The 18074-nt window shown below is 37.6% G+C and overlaps 1 protein-coding gene and 1 pseudogene across 1 annotated transcript; one reads left to right on the forward strand and one right to left on the reverse strand.

The window, feature by feature from the left end:
* Window positions 1-1537: 1537 nt before the first annotated feature.
* On the reverse strand, window positions 1538-8021 carry LOC128016605 (inactive serine protease PAMR1-like; annotated as a pseudogene).
* A 4064-nt stretch (window positions 8022-12085) lies between these two features.
* Window positions 12086-13744, forward strand: LOC128016298 (four-jointed box protein 1-like). The gene has a single exon (XM_052600789.1). It carries the CDS (start codon window positions 12257-12259, stop codon window positions 13421-13423), a length of 1167 nt encoding a protein of 388 aa, XP_052456749.1. The 5' UTR covers window positions 12086-12256; the 3' UTR covers window positions 13424-13744.
* Window positions 13745-18074: the final 4330 nt, after the last annotated feature.

The following is an 18074-nucleotide window of genomic DNA, read 5'->3' on the forward strand; positions in this document are numbered from 1 at the left end:
AGTGCATTATGCACACATTGTTCACTGTAAATAACTTTATTGTTATTCATTTTAAACTTTGATCATTTTTTTTAAAAATAATCTTACCTTGAGATCATACTTTTCTACTTGATTTCTGCATCTTTCAGCTTAAAAACTTTCTGCAGGATTTAAGTGCAACCACTCCACAACCACCCACAATGCAATAGTTTGACATGCTATGCTTAGTCAGCGTAAATAAATTCTGCAATGTTTGTCATTACTGACACGCTTTTCACAATTCTCACTAAATGCATTTAACGACTGTTTGCGAAGTATGAGTCAACTGAGTACATAAATGAAGCATGTTTACAAAGAAGTAAGACTTTAAAGCTGAATCTTTGGATAAAGCAATATTTCACTCTTATTGTTCCTCAGATTATCCTGCAAAAAAGTTAAACAGACAAACCTAGAAACCATGGACATAAACATATACAGCCCTGCCTAGACTTGCCAAACTTCAAGAAACTTACTGGATCCCTTTTCACTATTAACATTCAACAGATTGTCTGCATTCATAACAAACACAGAAAGGGGTCACAAACTGGCGCGGGGTCCAGTGTGAGGTGGGTGTGAGGCGCCCCTCGGTCCATTCGTGTTCCACTGGGTGGGGGGAAGGTTATGGGGTTGGTCCTTCTGTCTGCTACAGTTGCAGTTCCCTAAGGACAGACAGTGCATCCTATAAACCACCCACCCACCCACACACACACACACACACACAAACACATGCACAAGTAGATACATGCACAATCAAAAGGTCAGGATCCTACCCTGCAGATTATAGGTAACAGATTAGTTTCTACACCCTCTATTTTCAGACACACACCATCGCAGAAGAGTGTGGAAAACAGAGAACAGCCCCCAGGGAATTTCTGTCATCCTAAACAGTGCATTTTGAATTGCTGAGAGATTACTCTGTTATTTTGTATGTATAGTATATATACATAAAAAATATACATGTATATCATTTTATATTTATTTATTATTATACGTTTTAGATTATGTTTATGATGCATGAATATTAGAATGATTTCTGAAGGATCATGTGACACTGAAAATTGGAGTTATGGGTGCTAAAAAAATTCAGCTTTGCCATCACAGGAATAAATTAAATTCAAAAATATATTAAATTAGAAAGCAATTATTTAAAATTTCATAACATAACTTTTTTGATCAAACACATTTAGCCATAAGAGAAAAACAAACAAACAAACAAACAAAAATCGTACTGACTTTTGAATGGTAGTGCATGTACATTGTACATTTTGATAGATTTGAGAAAGCTCTACATTAAATTCTTACAGCATCAGTGCTCAGCACTAGCTACTGTAGGTTGCAGGTTTGATCCATGAATGAGTCATGAGATATCCATGAGATATCACCAGTGTGTCCTTATGAGGGCACTTAACCTCAGGATACCTAAGGGGGCCGTCCTTGTAAGTGTACTGTAATCTTTGGGTGTAGCAGAATAGATGACAACAAGGAACATTTGTATAAAAAATATAAATACAACACTGGGTTTCTCAAATTTGCATTTATTTAAAAGCCATTTGAATAATAAATACACTGTTCCAGTTTTAGTTGTCAAGGGCTGCACTAAAGGCAAGTGTAAATACATATTGATTGTGTAGAAAGTATGAGCAAATTGGATTGTGAAACATCCTAAAGAAAGAGCAAAGACAAGCTAAGGCCTGCAAACCCAGTGACTGAATTCACATGGAACGCTTGCTCTTCATTTTACCATGCAAAAACATATCCTCATACACACGCAAGGCCATGAAGGAGTTGTGAAATCCCGAGTTTCACACTTTCTCTTATTGATGAACTTTTGATTTTTGACTTCTCTAATGTGATTTTTGCCAAACTATTTCTGTCAAATGAATGTGAAATCGCAAAAAACAAATGCGACTTGTATCATCTTCATTTTTTGGGATATGGAAAATGCTACACAACAGATCACGCTATAATATATGATCTCTCTATGTAATGTTCTTTTCGATCCAGTTTTTAAAGGTGACTTCCAGTGTGTCTGGAATCTGGATTATAGCCCTGCGGATCATGTCCGAAGCTCACTAGCCCCAGCAGTTCCCAAGCATAATGAGAATCAGTGTCCTCCTGCCCTAAAGTGTGCTGGGAGTCAGCAAAGGATGAAATTAAGATCCCTCCGGTTTCAGAAGAGCATATCCTGGATGGGCTGAGTGGATGTTGCTGTCCACATAGCATATTGTCAGTCATACTGATCGGTACACCTGTTTGCTGAATTGCCCTTCACACTTCATCACATCGGCTAATTCAATCAGTCTGGTCCGGGCTGCTTCTGAGTCTGTGTGTGCCCTGTGTTGGCCTGCTACACGCCAGCCAGTGAGGAAGTCCTGCTTTGTAGTGACCTCTCCTCCCTGCCAATATGGCAGGCACACAGGGGACACACACTCACTGATTCGAGCTTTGTCCACCAGCTTCAGCATGGCCAGGTCAGAGTCTAAAGCCACGGTCACACTGCACTTTTGGCTCCACTGACTTCCACGAATTCCAATTAACCGCATACTGGAAGAGAGTGAGTACCTGTTGTGTGGGTGAGTGAGTTCTGGCACAAATTTCCAATTTAATCAAATTATTAGTGAGTGCAAGCTTTGGAAAAATAAAATGAGTGTTATCGATTATTGGATTAAATAATGTAATTTTGCTTTGTTAGCCTACATCTGTCAGGGTTATTAGAATATTTGCAAATAGGGAAACCGGTTCAACAATTTGCTGTAAATGTAAAATATATATATTTATAAATAGGAAAACAGAATACTTAACATGCTGTAAATGTGTTAGTGCTTCCCCCACCTGGTGTACAGGAGAAATGACGTCCTCTTCACTTGCCTGTCTTTAGGCATGACTGGCGTGCACTACCTGAATGATTGTGAAGCACTGAAACACACTCATATTCTATGCTGGTGTACACATGGTGGAAAGTTGGTGGCAAATCTCCCCAAAACAGGAAACGCTTTCTCCACTGTGTCTGCTACAGTCCCTCTCTGAATGGATGCGGAGTAGAGCTTGTGGCCTGGACTTCCTAGCATTAAAAAGGTAAAATGAGGATCTGACTTTACCAGTTTAAAACCACACTGTCACAAAGAAATTCAAAACTACTACCTGGACGGAGGTTGGTATTTTAAGACTGTCTGCTGCACAAGTTTTTAAACTTTAGATTCTCTACAAGCTGTAACACAGTGTTCAAGTTCACAGTTTGTTTGCAAAAAGTATTTCCTAATTGGTTTCAAACTCGAAGTACAGATGGCACCCCTGACACACAGAGGCTGACTGCCGCTCCAGGTCCTATTTTTATGGCATGTTCTTTTTGAGTCTCCACTGAGAATATATACATATTGTTGCAGAAATAATCATTGCGGAGATGTGGTGGAGGTGGACAGTCTTTTATGATTGCTTCTGTAATTCAACAGTAGAAAGGGTCACTAAAATTAGCAATGATCCTTGTTACTAACAAAAGTGATTTTTAGAGCATTGCTTACATTTAAAAGACTTATTTTTCATAAATTTTAAAATACTGAAAGGACAAAATAAAAGATGATGTTCTGTGATCTCAAGTTCAAAGAAGCCTGACTCACATGACTCACATGACAAACATGCACACCTGACTTTGATTGTAAGCAGTTTAGTCAAAGGGTCTTATAACCAAAAACAGTTGTCATAACTATAGGTGTCAGCATACAGGAGCACTTCCACTCCAAGTGCCATTGGGAAGGCATGCCTGCTGAGATGCTCCCTTAATATTGTATGGTTTATATCAAAGGAACTGAACCGAAGTGAAGGTGTCATCTTCCTTGCACTGCAGGAAGAGATCTCTGTGTGCAGGCTTCTTGGAAAGTTGCACAGAAAGGTGGTGCTTGTCCTTGTGAAAAGCAGTACAATATTATGACGCATTAAAAATTAAACAAAATGTTTTGCTGAGAAGTGAGGTCCATAAAATTAGAGAAAACTTAAACATGTGTTCATAAAAGGAAAGGAGCTGTGTGCTTCAGGATTTGAAGACCAAATAATTATGAATTAATTAATTGCTAACAAAATATACTCAAAAATAAGTAAATGAATAAATAAATAAAATGTAATAAACAAACAATAACATTAGCTAACTACTTATTGATTTTGTACCTGAGACTTCCTGGAATGTAGCAAAAAAAAAAAAAAAAAACACACACACACAATACGGTGCATAGTTCTTGAAGTCATCAGACACAAAACGAATATACACAGTTTCCAGAACTTCTGATTGGTGAAGGGCTTTCATCCCCACAGTATCTGCCAATCACAGGCAACGTCAGACTGTTGCCATCCCACACCTCTACATAATCATATAGTCTCCAGGCTAATCATTGAGAGCCTGAATACATCTGAACATTGAGAAACTGTATTGTGACAACATACTGAACATATTTGCAATATAATAGCTTCTTCAAGCTGATTCAATTGATGTTTAAACTACAAAATATTGTTCATTAGCTTTGTAGCATTTATAGTAGACACCCGAGTTCTGTCGTTGCTCCTTTGCCAACCTGTGGTGTCAATTGACATTTGGCATTGATTGGATAGCTTTACGCATGTACTGTATGCAATATAAATCCATATTATGAACTGCTAAGATTGAAAAAATGCACTTGCAGGTCTTCTTAAGTTCAGAACGTCAAACACAGTTGTGTTTCCTCTTACCCTGGTGAAGGATGCAGTGCTCACACTCATCCAGAGCGTTTCGACTGCAGGGTACAGCGTAGCCCACTTTCGTTCCCGGAGATGGTCACTTACATGAAATCTGCTCATACTCACAGCAGGTACGGCACATTGCATTCCACTGTGGGCTGGGACACTTATCCTCCTGCGACCTATAAACTAAATCAAGCAGACTAGAACACGAAATTCATCTAGAATTCATGTGACTGACATTAAGTGAAAGCTGCTTTTTTAAAATGAAGTGTTCACTGTGATAAGTTTAATTTGGCATGTTAGAGGAAAAGTAAATTTATCTTCCAATTCAGTCAGAGAAAGCTGATGTGATGATTTATTAGGGAATATTGAGCCAGTGAAAAATGTAAAATGTTATAATGCTGTAGACAACCAAGACAAAAAAGTTAATTTGCTGAAACTCTACTCACTTCTAGGTCATCGAAGATGTAAATGAGTTTGTTTCTTCATCTGAACAGCTTTTACATTTAGCGCTACATCACTTGCTCCCCAGATAGCATCAACTATTTAAATAATGTTAAGTCAATGTTGATGTGTCAACGCTAGCTGCATTGATTAAATGTTACAAAATGGTGTTGGTTCAGTCTCACTTTTGCAACTGCAGCATTACACTATGATTAATTTAACATCACTACTGTTGAATTAACATTGAAATGAACAAAAATAATCAGTGGTAATATTATTGAATCAACATTACACTATGATGTTGATTCTACATCACAGCTGTTAAATCAATATTAAAATTAACCAAAAAATTATCAATGTTGATGTAAGGTTGGTTTTAAATCACTTTTGTTGAAACATTGAAAATACAATTGAAATGTCATCATAATATAACGTTGCCATCTGACGTAAGTTAATGATGAAATAACAAATATTTCTGACCATTTGAAAGTTTTGGGAAAACCTTTTCAAACATAAATGACACCTTTCCAGCAGTTGGGTCAAATTATTTGATTTGACAGAACATTAATGTGCTAACAAGTATGATCCACCGGTTTAAATTTCTCAGCACAAAATAATCAAACAATATTTATAATACTGTAAAGCTTCAAAATCAAATGGAAGCACTATACTGTAGCAAGGTGGCCAATCTTTCCACCTACTTTATCTCCAGCCCTAATTTAACACACTTGAACCAGCTAATCAAGATCATTAGGATCAATGAAAGCTTCCAGTCAGGTGTGTAGGAGCTAAACTCTTCAAGAAGAGGAATAAACGCCTCTATGACCATTGTGTAAGTCTCATTTTCTAAGAAACTACAGGACAAGTTTCTCTTTCTTCCCAGGAATATGTATTATTATCTGATTAAGCAGTGATCAAAGAGCAGGGCATAAGAAGCAGGATCCCATGTCAGGTGATGATCCTGTCAACTACAACTAAAGCCCCTTTCACACATATTGTAGTCTTTAAATTACAGGTAGGGTAAATTAGAGTTAAAAGATCAGGGTTGCATTCAGCCCCGACAAAAATGGTGCAAAACATTTATTTATTTTTATTTTATTTTAAACTGAAATGGTGGTTTGTTGAACACCCTGTTCTGATGATGCAAGAGTTGCAACTATGGCAGCCGAGAAGGCCATTCTTTGTGTTCTTTTTGAAGAATTCTCAGAGCCTGATGAAATCGATATAAATATTTGTTTAATACTGAAAAATACACTTGATGTTACAGTCACTGGCCTTGCTGTTCAGAATAAAAGAGAACATCCTAATCGAGTGAAGGGATTTTGGAACTATGGTTCTTAATTATTGTGATCCAACATTTACCTCGCATTTCAGGAAGACAAATCATTTCAGGTGAAGGATAATCCACTTCTTACCTCCTGTTATGATCTAGATGACCTTATTATTTTTATTGTGGGTATTATAGGCTTATCATTATTGCTGATTGTTGTGCTATGATATTGTAATATTCACCATTCTATAATCAGAGGAGTATAGAAAAGTTTATGAAAGTGTCACTCCATAATACAATAGCAAAATATATAAATATGTATAGCATTTTTTATGTTACATTAATCATTATTTACCACACCTTCCTAATGAAAGGATATGGACCAGAAGACATGGCAATTACTAAATGATATGTAGACATACTTAAAGAAGTTCAAGATCTATACTTGTGCTCTTATTATTTTAGTAATTTTTCCTTTAATGTTAATAATCGTGCAAACAATACACTTGCTCATGAATTTATTTTGATGTTAATTACATTGTGCAAGCTGTCTCTTTAATACTGCATGGTTCATATACATGTTGCTGCTGATTGGGTTATGTTTGACACACCACCAAACAAGAGAAAACGCATCTCAAACCCTGTTTCTAGTAAACATGTCGTTCAAACCAAATACCGTAGCAAAGCGGTGCACACCGGATTGAGCTTGAACTTGCCCCAGTTCTACTATTGAAACTGTTCTAATCAGTTGCAACATTACTAAAACTGTAACCTACCCCACTGCTTCAGTTTTTGTGTCAGCAAGATTCCTGTCTGTGTCTTGCTGTCTTTGAGTTCACAAAAAATATTCCTAATATAAATTTTCTGATACATTTATATAACTGTTTTTCTAATTTGTGAGAATGTCCAAAGAGATTTATGCATGTCAAGCACACCCATCCAGGTTTACTAAACAATAAACAGAACTGAGCAACACAAAGACAACTTTTGAATATTTAAACAGATTTATAATTTAAATTAAAAATGTAATTTAAATTTATGCATTTAGCAGACGCTTTTATCCACATTTATTAATTTTCAGCAAGTATGAAAAAAACAACTGGTAAGGAACACTTATCTAAAGCTGACCTTTAAAACATATGTGCTTTAATGGAATGCAACCTGCAGAATAACATTAAGTGGTGTTAAAGGACTAAACATACAGTCGTATAAACATATTTTCCAGTGGCTGTGGGATTTAAATTACACACTGCATTGCAATAACAGTGTCTGTGACCGAAATGCAGTCATTACTTTTTAAAGTAAATGTTACAGTTCTTGCAAAACTCTTACCATTAGGCCAAGATGCTCCAGTGCTTAAAAACTGAAGAAGATAAAAAAAGAGAGGGAGCGGACTAGCATGGTATCCACACTTAGGGGACATCCATATCCCTGTAGTCACAGCCAGCTGGCCTGAGGGAAAGAGTATTCTTCTGCCAAGACTTCTGTTGTGTCAAATGAGCTCCTGCAACATGAGGCCAGTGATTAGAAGCCCCAGTCTCTCTGTCTTTCCTCTCCCACTCCCTCTCTCTCTTCTCTTTCTCTTACTCTCTCTCTCAATTTACAGTCTGTTGTAGTTTCACCGCTCAACTGCTGCTGTGACGTAAGAAGTTTGATATAGAGCAAGGGGAAACCTTTAACCCATTCTCCTACCCATGTCATGTTTGTATATTTGTTAGACAATGTTATTTCTAAATATTCCTCTCAATAACGTTCTGTCAACACACCAAATTGTTGTAGTTGTTGCTGTAAATGTAGTTTCCAGAGGATAATTTTGACAATAATAATTTTGGTTATAATTTATGTGCTGACAAAGCACTGTTGGGAGAGTATATATATTAATATATAATGCATAGGCAACATTTCACTGGTCAAGCAGATAATAGGATGTGGAGAGGTATTATATAAATGACTGGCTCTGAGAACTCTCTTTCATTTGCTCTCTCTCTCTCTCTCTCTCTCTCTCTCTCTCTCTCTCACCCATCTGTTTCTCCATTTGCCTGCTCCATTGGGACTATTTTCTTTACATGTAGACTTTCAGCCTTCTGCTGCAACTTTCACTTTTGATGTGAGAAAAATATTTGTTTTCTCAAAGATGGGTGTTACACAGACAGCTGGTTGGTAGAACGGTTGAGCGGGATAGACTGAAGAGGGAAACATTTCCCCCATTTGTTTTGAGTTTCCATATTCTTAACTGCTCCCAAATACACTCATTCTGTCTGAATGAAAAGAAAACCGCTTCTCTTATGACTGTGATGATTTACAAATGTGTCACAAGGAGAAACACATTATAACAGTGAAAAAAAGGTTTTTAATTACCCTCCTGGTAAACAACAGTTGATTTCCCCTACACTATCAATATTTATAATTAGACAGTTAGTGTATAATGATATTTGTGTTCGAAACAAGATCTCGATATCTCTGCAACTGTTTTCCGGTTTATTTTTTATTACTGCATTTTCCACCCTTTCTACACCATACAGTATACATTTTCCATATAAACTCTCCTTTTCATTCTTTCCAAACATTAAAATCAGCACCAAAATCCATATACCACTACATCTTTGCATGGTTATGATTGTGAGCATATTGAGGGCTAATATAAGATTATGTCACCAGAATGTTTAGCAGTTTTACAACTATATGTCATATTGAAGTATAGCATCAATGAAACGACCGAACTTGTGTCCAACATCAGGCAAATAGCATATATGTATAATACATTTAATAGTTAGTTAATTTTGTTTTTTGATGGGTTGTCAGAGATGTTTTACATGCAACGCTGACATTTAATTAGTTTCAGCTGTGGAAGCTAAATATAAACAAAATTCCACAGAAAGAACAGTGTTTAAAACATATTTTTATAGAAACATCACTTTCCAGACTTTCTCTTGGACAAATATTAATGAATTTTGAAGGACATTTGAACAAATTTTTGTTTTTTGTTTTTGTTTATCACAAACTTTTTAGTTCTGTTCAGGGGTAGTCACACTCTATCAATGTCTAAGCAATATTGGATTATATCCTTGCACAGCAGGGAATGATAGCAGGAGACTGTAATAACTTATTGAAACCCTAGACTTGCCTCTGGATGTTTTGAGTTAGAGTCAACTACCAAACAAGAAACATTCAAGAACCGTTGCTGATGGTGTGTTCTACTTAGCATCTCTTGCTCAAGGGCAGTCTGAAGGGAAAAAGGGCTTCTCTCTAAAATATTCATGGACATTCTGGACAAAGTTTGCTAAAATGTGCATTTCCAATGAAAAGGAACATCAAGGTAACATACACTTTGGTAATTTGCCACTTTGGCACACCCTCTGTTCGGCTCTGCAACATTTATTCCCTATATTTTAATGTTGATCCTGTTTATACCACCTATGTCACTATTATTTGTTGCATTCACAAAGTAAAAGATGAATGGACCATTAAATGTATTTAAATATAGCAAAATGGAAAATGGAGTGAAGTGTCTATGATGTCCCTTGTTTGTAAGAACCTTTGGATAAAAGTTTTTTTTTTTTTTTTTGATTGCCAAAATCATACAATAAGCCTTATTATTCTTATTATTTGCTTTGCTAAATTACAATTACAATACCTGTCTAAGTGATTAATATGATTCTTCTGATTGCTGGAGCCGGCCCAGTAGTGATTAAGCAGTCTATAACAGACAAACAGTCTTCTTATTTATTTATTTATTTTTATTTTTTTAGTTCTAGTTGTCAGTCAGGGGTCTTTCTTTCCTCAAAAGAACAAGCACCTGCCAGCAGAAGAGGACATTCCACATCGGCTGCTGCACTGATCTCAATGAAATCCTGCAGCGGGCCGAAGCTGCCTCCAGATCAACCTTCCTCATTCTACTGGACTTGTCTGATGCATTTCAAGCTAATGATGTAGAGCTTATGCAACATGACAAAACCTATTCTCAAAGACCAGCTCGCAGTCTCTGTACCATTCTCCTTTCAGACAAATTGGCCAGGATGAAAGAACAACACCTGTAACCCAACCTAGCAAAGACAGGGGCCCTTGTCAACCCTTCCAGTCATAAAATATGACAACATATCAATACAGATAGGCTTAATTGGTTTTCTTAGATCCTCTAGCAACTTCAACATGTTTCAGTGCAGACTTGTTATCTGCAGTGAAATAAGTATAGTTTTTTTTTTTTTTTTTTACAGATGAACTGCTGTTAGTGTATATTCATTAAATGAATATATGTTTTAAACATTTCATCTATTTCAAAAACATGTATTTTCTGCTGCAGCTGACGACTACTTGGTTATTTTTGGTTCTTTGTCATTTTGCATTATTTGATGTTTGATTCATCCTGGGTTACTTTTTAAGTCATACTCCAGGGTTCCCTTATGAGCATGTGCACTCTTCTAAAATGGTGCTTATCCCATATTCAGAATTTGTGCTATGCATTTAACCCATCCAAGAGCACAGTGCGCACACAAAGTAGTGAAAAATCAAACACTGTGAACATTTTGCTGCAGCACCCAGGGGGGCAATTAGGGGTTTGCTATTATGTCACGACTACCCTATAGATTGAAAAGAATATATTTAAATGGAATATTAGATGTTAGACATATTGTACTGCATGTTATCTTGCTTATTGTGCCCAAGAGCTTAATTTAAGTCCATGTGTCTTACTAAGAGACTGTGCTTCTAACCACAGGTTGAGAACTGACGTTCCAACCACGTACGTTTTCTAAACACATTTCTGTTTAGAAAAGTGATGATTTATGTTTTGTTTTTGTTTGTTTTGTTTTTTTTTTGGGGGGGGGGGATAGTTTAACTATGTCGGTAACAAAGGAACTTGAGACCCTAGATGGCTAATGATGCTTTTTGGAAACACGCTTCATGGTCTGGCTTTGTTCCGCTATAACACCATCCCATTTTGGGGACCACCAAACTTGCACCCAAACCACAACATATCTCAGTCTTCTCAGCAGGTGCAAAGCTCCAAAATCAGTTTGTGTGCATTCAGGTGAAGAGTGACAGAATGGAGGCGGGGGGGGGGGGGGGGGGGGATTAGGCACAACACCTGCAGCTTTTTCATGCTCCTGGCCAGACATTTTGGGAACATGGGATGACCAGATGTATTTTTGGCAGTGTATTCAAGTAATAAGTAACAAGTCAAAACAGAATGACGGTAGGATCTGCTCACAAATGACAAGACACCCCATAATGTTGTGATATTAAAACTTTTTAATCAGCAAAAGTTAACGAGTGCACCCTTAACGGGATAGTTCACCTTCAGTTGCTGGTCCCCGTTGACTTGCATAGTGTTTTTTCTTCTTCTTTTTTTTTTTTTCATGCTATGCAAGTCAATGGGAGCCTGCAACGGAAGGTGAACTATCCCTTTAAGTAACAACCGGCCCGCCAACTAATCACACCATGCAACTGATACTGTAGGTCTCCAGAGACCTCATGGCTTTAACTTACTATGCGAATAAATGCTGCTGTTGATAGAGAAGTTTGTAAATATGTCAAGAACGAATAGTTTCCTGTGCCTTTACCAGAAAAGTCTAAACATCCTCGTCTAACATTTCGTCATTCGCATCCCCCCTGGAGAAATATGAAACCACATTTGTCAAGTCTCACGATCTGATTATGGTCACGTGGTTCGCGCCCATGAGACTGGAGCTATAACCGAACGCTGGAAGAGTTTGGGAGGAGAGGCAGGGAACAACGCATAGGAGAGGAGAATTCATAATGATTATATTTCAGCCATAGAAGACACGTGTAAGAAGAGGTAAATGGAAAGCGAAATGGACTAAAATGCGTTTTGAAATCATGAACGCTGGCAAGATTCAATTATGCGCCTCACTTTGTATGTGGCTTGGAATAGTTACCTGGACAGGGAATATGAAGTTACATATTTGGTCTGTATTTGTCCAACAGTCCTATGAAGGAGACGTTGTGTTTTCTGTTTTAAACGAGCAGGTAAATGTGTCTAAAGGATTGCGCGATGGAAAAACTTTCAGTATTCGCTCCCCGGTCACTCGGAAAAACGCGATTGAGCACCGGGTCTTCTGGAGCGCGTGGCTGGACAGTCTCTCCACTCGTGTTTTTGGCGTGGAACACGAGAGGGCGTGGAGAAAACAGGTCCGGGACGCTCGGGTGGTTGTACTGGAAGCGGGCTGTGGCAGACCCACAAACCGCCTCGCGACCTTCTCCGACGGCACGAGAGCATGCGTGCGATACGGCATCGACGCGGATCAAGTGCTGGGAGAAACGCTCTCGTATTATCTAGCGGAACTGCTTGGGATTTCCAACCTTCCGCCCTTGGCGCTTTCCAAACTGAACCTGTCCAGCGAGCAGTGGGCAAGTGTGCGAGGACACATCGAGGCGTTAGAGTGGTCGCCAAATGCCATTGTGTCTCTCACTGAGTTCATCCCAAATGTCACTGGAGTGTTTATTCCATTACATTTGCGGAAGCAGCAAGGAGGTCTGCAACTCTCTCCTGAGACGGTATCCAACATGACTGTGACATATCTGGTTGAATTAATGCAGTGGAGTGATCTAATCATATTTGATTATTTGACAGCCAACTTTGATCGAATTGTCAGTCACATTTTCAGTCTCCAGTGGGACGCGCGCGTGATGGAGAGGACCACTAATAACCTTCTCAAAACAATCAATGGACATTTGCTTTTTATTGATAACGAGGCAGGGATTGTTCACGGATACCGAGTGCTTGACCTCTGGGAACGGTATCACAGACTGCTGCTGGGTTCGTCGTGTATATTTCGCAGAAGTACAGTCCGGCGCATATCTGAGATGAAGCGCTCCGGTGACAGCGCGAAGCTGCTGTGTGAACTGTACCGCGCGAGGGAACCGCTGGCGCGCGAGCTGGGCTCTCTTTCCCAAGAGCACGCGCTTACGTTGCAGAACAGGATCGATGTCGTTTACAAACATATTCAGCAGTGCACAGACATCATGTAGACCTTTGCGAGCTCAGGTGTTTCTGTTTGTATGCGCTACATGTTAGTCTAAGTCTGTTATGTCATTCCAGTGTGAATATTTTATGCAAAAATGAATAACGTGATAGAATATGGATACTAACACAAGGTTGTTATTGCTTATTCTATGGGTTGAATCATTCCAGCTCTCCTGCTGGAGGAAAGAAAACGATTTAAACGGTTTAGGATGTTTTATTTTCATGGGGGTCCGTCTGGTTAAAATAAATAAATAAATAGGCCTAAATTAATTAACATTTGGTGGATCTTAGTCAAAATAAATACAAATAAATAAATAAAAATCAAACATGTTTTCCCTTCACTTCATTTCCTGTGTGATATGTTAGCTGTGTTAAAGGGTTAGTTCACCCAGATAGCAAATTTATGTCATTAATAACTCCCCCTCATGTTGTTTCAAACCCGTAAAACCTCAGTTTATCTTTGGAACACAGTTTAAGATATTTTAGATTTAGTCCGAGAGCTCTCAGTCCCTGCATTAAAGCTGTGTGTACGGTATACTGTCCATGTCCAGAAAGGTAAGAAAAACATACAATTTTTTGAAGCATCAAAAATACATTTTGGTCCAAAAATAGCAAAAACTACGAGTTTATTCAGCATTGTCTTCTCTTCCGTGTCTGTTGTGAGAGAGTTCAAATCAAAGCAGTCTGGATATCCGGTTCTCGAACGAATAATTCAGTTCACCAAATCGAACTGAATTGTTTTAAATGGTTCACATCTCTAACACGCATTAATCCACAAATGACTTAAGCTGTTTTTAATGTGGCTGACACTCCCTCTGAGTTCAAACTAACCAATATCCCGGAGTAATGCATGCACTCAAACAGTACACTGACTAAACTGCTGTGAAGAGAGAACTGAAGATGAGAACACCGAGCCGTCAGCCCATCAGGGTAAGTTATTAATTACATAAATTTGCTATCTGGGTGAACTAACCCTTTAATAGGGGACAGCGGGGAGCATTGTAGCAAAACATTTAATGTCCTACATTTTAGATGCATCACATATTTTATGCTATTTATCTATCCCTAAACTGTGTAAATGTGTGGCAAGTGTAGAGTGCTGTTGTTACACCACCACATTACCGGGGGAAGTTGCAACGCAGAAAATCTAGTAAATTTAAAACGTACCTGTCAATTTATTTTAGTCATTTTTCATAAACATTGGTCTACACTTCATTCAATTTTGTACAATATTTGTTGGTCCAGTAGAAGTTAATTACAACCCTCTTCATCTGTTCAGCCATGATGCATCTCATTTCTAGAACATGTAGATGAGATCTTCTTAGCATTGGTTGAATATGAATAGACCTGACAGAAGGATCTATGACTGTCCAATGCAGCCTACTATGAATGCTGAGACAACAATGCGTTTATATTATATATATATATATATATATATATATATATATATATATATATATATATATATATATATATATATATATATATATATATATATATATATATAATACCATCGTCTTTATCAGAAATATTGATCTCCATGACTGATATACTCTGTGAAACCCTTCCTGAAATACAATTACATGCATTATTTCCCTAGTTCAAAATTATACTTTATTAGAGTTTTTGCCCACATTTATACTGGCAGAGTAGAGTCAGCAAAAAAAAAAAAAAAAAAATCTTCCTAACTTGTTTGCAAAGAATGAAAATCTAATATTTTTTATTTATATTATTAAATCTGTCAATTATATTCAGTTCCATAAATCAGATGTGATGGAGGCAGGGGGAACTGTCGCTAAATATTAAAGTGAAATCTTTGAGCACGCTTTCATGAGAGCATGACTTTGGCATCTCGTCAAAAGTTGCAGAAATGTTCATTTAAAATGCAATATACAGCTTTAGACGTGGAAGAAATACTATTTCATGAGAATTGAGAGAGGGACTTGAAAGAAACAAATATGGCGAACCGAGGGCTCGATTCCTGCATTTCCCCACAGACTCTCAGTCCTGTCGTGGCCTGTGCTGAGGGGGATTTGGTTTCAAAGGCATTTGCAGCTTTCATCAACATCACTCATAGCCTCTTTAAGCTATTTTATCATGACTGCTTAGGGATCGGGAACACTAACAACAAAGTGAGCTTTTTAAATACTTTTCAGCGCCACATATATTTGAAATAATTCACGTATGGTATGACTTGAATTCCTATAGCTTATATACATTCGAGGGAGCAGCAGAAGTGATTAAATGGAGATCAGAGGTTAAACAAAGGGGAATGTTTATACCAGACCAGCCACCTGCACAATCAGTCACTTTCCATGTCAAACACACCCTACAACCACAGCTAAATATGTTTACTCTTACAGTTTGCAGATCATAAACTATATCACTAAGTCTACTATACTGAAACTCCAACTGTAGGATACTGTGTCCAACATAGTAGCTTTTGAAGACATTGGTTAGTTAAAAAAATAAATACTTTTATTCAACAAGGGTGCATTAAATCAATCAAAAGTGACAGTGAAGACATACTATTACAAGAGATTTCTATTTCAAACAAATGCTGTTCTTCTGAACTTTCTATTTATCAAATAAACCGGAAAAAGCAAAAAAATGTAAAGCAGCTCAACCGTTTTCAAAATAGACAATAAACTTTTGTATTCCCAACTCTAAACTTGAAGTTCAAAAAGTTCTTCTGTATTTGAAGCAAGGCTATAGGCATTATGTAATGGCCTCAGAGACCAGGCCTTCTTCTAGTATTCAAAGGTCTGTGGTTTTGTGTACTGCAGTAGCTTATTATATTACAGTATATGGAACAGCATGTAGACTATATGGGCTTTTTTAAATATTTCAAAACTGAAACCAATTCCCTGATGTTAGGGTGTCAAGTATGGTTAAAATATTAACCTATCCCCAATATGGAACACAAATAATTTACTCGGCCTCCACACAAAAAGCTTTCCCCTCTCTGTACGCCACAAGCACTGATGGAACCAAATAGATTCCATCTATAATAATGACAAATACATGGAGCCGAGCGCATGTGAGAATTGGAGAAATTGAGAATTGTGGAGAATTGAGAGTTGGAGGACCATCTATCAACGTGGAACGTGGGAGTTGCAGAATGGCAAAGTGGGTGTAAGCGTGAACTTGTGGAGGATTTAATGACTCTGTTTTTCAGACTTTTCACAACCTTGCCACATGAATGTATTGAGCATTAGTTATTTTTCCTCATTATTTTGTCAGTAAAAAGTATTTTTGTGTCACTTGCCTGTTATAGGAAGGATTTCGAGAGAAATGCTTGCTCGTGAATGCACTATTTGTTGAAGTAAATCTCCTGCTCATGCACACAAACACATGTACGCACATGCAATTCATGAGTTGCTATGGAAGAACAGAGGCGAGGCCAAAGCACTCCGTAGCACACTGGCAGTAATTGGCATTTCTCCCTCGATCTCCCCAGGCCCTGTTTTGCTCCCACACTGAGGGAAACGAAAAAGCCATAAAATAAATAGGAGAATGGCACACAGCACATTCCTTCCCCTGTGTTTCCCTCAACTGATCTCAAAGCACATTGAGCACAGAGGAAAAATGGCCCTTTCATGAGCCCCTGCCAGCTCCAAGACACCACCTCCTACTACATCCCAATGGTTCAGAAAAGATGAAGTCACCCCTTTTGTCAAAAGTAAAGTCATGGCCTCATCCACATAGTCTCACTCACAAAGCTCTACACATAAGCCCTGGTACTCTTTCATAATACATTCTTACTCTAAAGAGAGATTTCATTTGTACATTGAAAGAGAGATTTATTTACGCCACCGTTCTAAAGTTTTACATGTTCTTGAAATAAGAACATTCTGCTCACTAAAGCTGCATTTGTAATGAATCTTATTTTTTTAATTATCTTAATTAATTGAAGGGGAAAAAACAATAATAGTATACATTATAAAAATATTCTATTTGAAAATATATTATTTTAATATATTTTAAAGTGTAATTTACTCCTCTGATGGCAAAGCTGAATTTTTCAGCAGAAATTTTTTGTCACATGATGCTTCAGAAATCATTGTAATTGATTCGTATTATTATCAATGATGAAAGTAGTTGTGCTGGTTGAAACATTTGTGGCAAAAATTTTTTTTATCTCTTTACATAATACACATAAGTTACCACATATTTATAAGTTATTATAATAATAATTAATTAATTACGTTATTTAAAAAAGTGATCAGTGATCATATGAACCAAAGCTGTGCATATTCAGCCACCAGGTGGCAGTCTATTATAACAAAGTGGACTCCTGCAGGCCACCATTGGTGTAACACTCTGCCAGAAAGTAAGCAAAAATAATAATAATAATAACTAAGATGATTTTTAAGATTTTGGCTGTGAAAATGTTCGTGCATATTAATAATGAAAGCTAAAAAACATGTAATAGATAGGATCCATCACATAGTGGACCATACTTGAGAATGTTAATCCCATAGTATCATGTGTCATTTTGTGTGTCCCTCATCCCCCTCCTCTCCCAGTACCCCCTTGCACCTTGCTCTCAGGAATCTCCAGACATGGAATGCCTCAGTAATTCCCTCAGGAGTGTTGATACTTCCTCCGGCATTAAATGCCTTAGAGCACCAGGTGATGCAAATATTTTGTTTT

The sequence above is a fragment of the Carassius gibelio genome, chromosome A7 (assembly GCF_023724105.1).
Source record: "Carassius gibelio isolate Cgi1373 ecotype wild population from Czech Republic chromosome A7, carGib1.2-hapl.c, whole genome shotgun sequence".
Lineage (NCBI taxonomy): Eukaryota > Metazoa > Chordata > Actinopteri > Cypriniformes > Cyprinidae > Carassius > Carassius gibelio.